The 2,500-nt window shown below is 51.7% G+C and overlaps 1 protein-coding gene across 4 annotated transcripts in view; it reads left to right on the top strand.

The window, feature by feature from the left end:
• Ptpmeg (protein tyrosine phosphatase Meg) overlaps positions 1-2,500 on the top strand; it is a 196,674-nt gene that overhangs the window by 179,279 nt on the left and 14,895 nt on the right. For all 4 annotated transcript variants that reach the window (XM_070144797.1, XM_070144795.1, XM_070144796.1 and 1 more), the window contains one exon: positions 950-1,132. In XM_070144797.1, the coding sequence (XP_070000898.1) occupies positions 950-1,132 (183 nt within the window). The remainder of the gene's footprint in view (positions 1-949; positions 1,133-2,500) is intronic.

The raw sequence follows: 2,500 nt of genomic DNA, 5'->3' as shown, positions 1-2,500 counted from the left end.
GCGCGGGCAGGCGCGGGCGTCCTGAGGGGGGGGGTCGGAGGATAAAAGCGCGGGGGGTGAGACCAACTGGACTCGGGGAGGGGGGAGGTCGGCGCCGCGTGGAGTGCCGAGGGGAAAGGGGGGAGGGGGAGGGAAGAGGTGGAATAGTGTGAAGAAGACAAGAAGGCGGAGGCGAGGGCGCGGAGGCAGCCACTCGGCCGTCCCGCCCGCGCGCTCACCTTTAAACTACTGCTAATTTTAGACCGTATGGGAGGGCGTCTCGCACTCGGGCGGGCGCTGGGCGAGGGGCGCGAATGCTCCTCTGTTTACACGCACACGCACACGCACACGCAAAACAAACACACACACACACACACACACACACACACACACACACACACACACACACACACACACACACACACACACACACACACACACACACACACACACACACACACACAAAGAAAAAAATGTATCGTTTAACATTTCCTTGTGATCTGCGCCGTTGTTTACGAGCGAGTTTCCTCTTACGTAAGGCGCTCGGGACGCTTTCGTATTATCTAAGATGATGAAGCGGGTTACGGAGACAAGAAGAACCCCCCCTCCCCCTTTCTCCCCCGAAATCTCTCCTCCCCCTCCCCCTCTCTCCCTCTACCCCTTTGGCCTCCCAAATCCCCCCCTCCCCCCCATCCTCTTCCTCCCCCCGAATCCTGGGCGGGATGCAACGTAGACTTGTACAAGCGTGTGATGACGTAGGCTTCTCTGTGCTTGGGAGTCGTAGGCAGGGCGTGGAGTAAGGTTGAAATAAAGAGTTCATTTTATATATATTTCCTTTGCCGTTCCTCTGCTCCCAGAGGACTCTTTACCTCTCACTGCTTGCTGGTGTTGGTGGCACTGACTCTGCGCTTTCTTCTTCCTCTTTTTTATGGCACTGGTGGTGCGCGCGTGCGGGCCTGCACACTCACAGCCCGGCGGGAGTGACGAGAGCGCCCACGGCTTGGTCACCATCCGAATGAAGCCTGACGAAGGGGGCAAGTTCGGCTTCAACGTGAAGGGCGGCTCCGACCAGAACCTGCCCGTCCTGGTGTCTCGAGTGGCGCCCAATACGCCCGCAGACCGATGCTATCCCAGGCTCAACGAGGGCGACCAGGTGAGTCCCGCCTTCGAGCTAGGCTAAGTGCTAACAGGTGAGGCCCGAGATGGAGCTGGGCCGAAGGTGAGTGCTAAGAATTGGCCGGAGGAAGGCAGGTGAGTCGGTCTGGAAGGTTTGCAAAATGCTCACCTTTATTATGCATGGATTTCATGGAGACATTGAGAATTATATGGGTAAGCTGCATCAGTTTCGGGGAACAAAATATTAGGTTTGAGAGCGATATGATTAACCCTATTAGGAAAGATGGTGAGATGTATTGATGAAATGAAAGTCAAATTAGTTCCAAGTTTCGGTCCTTTTTATATAAAAACATATACAGCAAGATAGGAAAATCGGGCTTAACGCTTTATATGTGCACACATGACCCAATCATTGTCCTGTATTTTCGCACAGAATTTGCGAAACCGAGAGAATCTGCGCACTGGTCGCCGCTGCTCACGTCGGTTTCATTCCCGAGGACCAAGGTTGTAGGAAAAGGGGGTCCCATGATAGGATGGTTAGGACAGTGGTTCTTAATTTGGGGTGGGAAGTTAGTCATTTCTCTGAGTACATTTTTTTTAATTTTTTAAGAACTAGCATGTGCTAGTTTAAGAAGAAAATGCAAAAATATCGCCTCTCCTACATAGGCTTAGCATTTTTGCGCCCCCCCTTCTCTATCCCTCGAGACCCAAGGAGGGAGAATTTTTTTATCCAAAGACGCAGGAAGGGCGTGGAAGGGAGAATCAATTCTTAGAGGGGGCGTGGTAATGAAAAGGTTCAGGACCACTTGGTTAGGAACAACAAGGCAGTCCCTCCTTGGGTTAGGTCAGCGGAAAAAGTGATTCCCTATTTGGGCTAGGTCAGGGGAAAAAGTCCCTATTTGGGTAAGGTCAGGGGGGAAAGTGAATCCCTACTTGAGCTAGGTCAGGAGAAAAAGTGAGTCCCTATTTGGGCTAGGCCAGGAGAAAAAGTGAGTTCTCTGCCTAGGGCTGGGGTAAGGGGAAACAGGTGCATCGTAGGTGAGTCTTGGGCGATTCATTTCGCATCAGAAGAGGGAAGAAAAGAGTGAATCAGGCTCCTATGACCTGATGTGACCTGTTGGCCTCAAAATTGAGGTCTGATCAGCTGTAGCTAAGGATGTTTCTTATATGTTTCTTCTAGCGAAGGATGTGTCTTATCTGTTTCTTCATTCTTTTTCTTCTCCTTCTCCTCCTCTTCTTCTTCCTCCACTCTTCTTCTTCTTCTTCTAATCTCCTCCTCCTCTTCCTCCTTCCTCCTCCTCCCCCACTTTTCCTATTCTTCTTCCACCTCCTTCTTCTTCTCTTCCTCCTCCTCCTCTTCTTCTTTTTCCACCTCCTTCTTCTTCTACTCCTCCTCCTCCTCCTC

This window comes from Penaeus vannamei, chromosome 32, assembly GCF_042767895.1.
Source record: "Penaeus vannamei isolate JL-2024 chromosome 32, ASM4276789v1, whole genome shotgun sequence".
In the NCBI taxonomy this organism is placed as follows: Eukaryota; Metazoa; Arthropoda; class Malacostraca; order Decapoda; family Penaeidae; genus Penaeus; species Penaeus vannamei.
The sequence above is the reverse complement of the archived record's forward strand: the minus strand, read 5'-3'. Positions and strand labels throughout refer to the sequence as shown.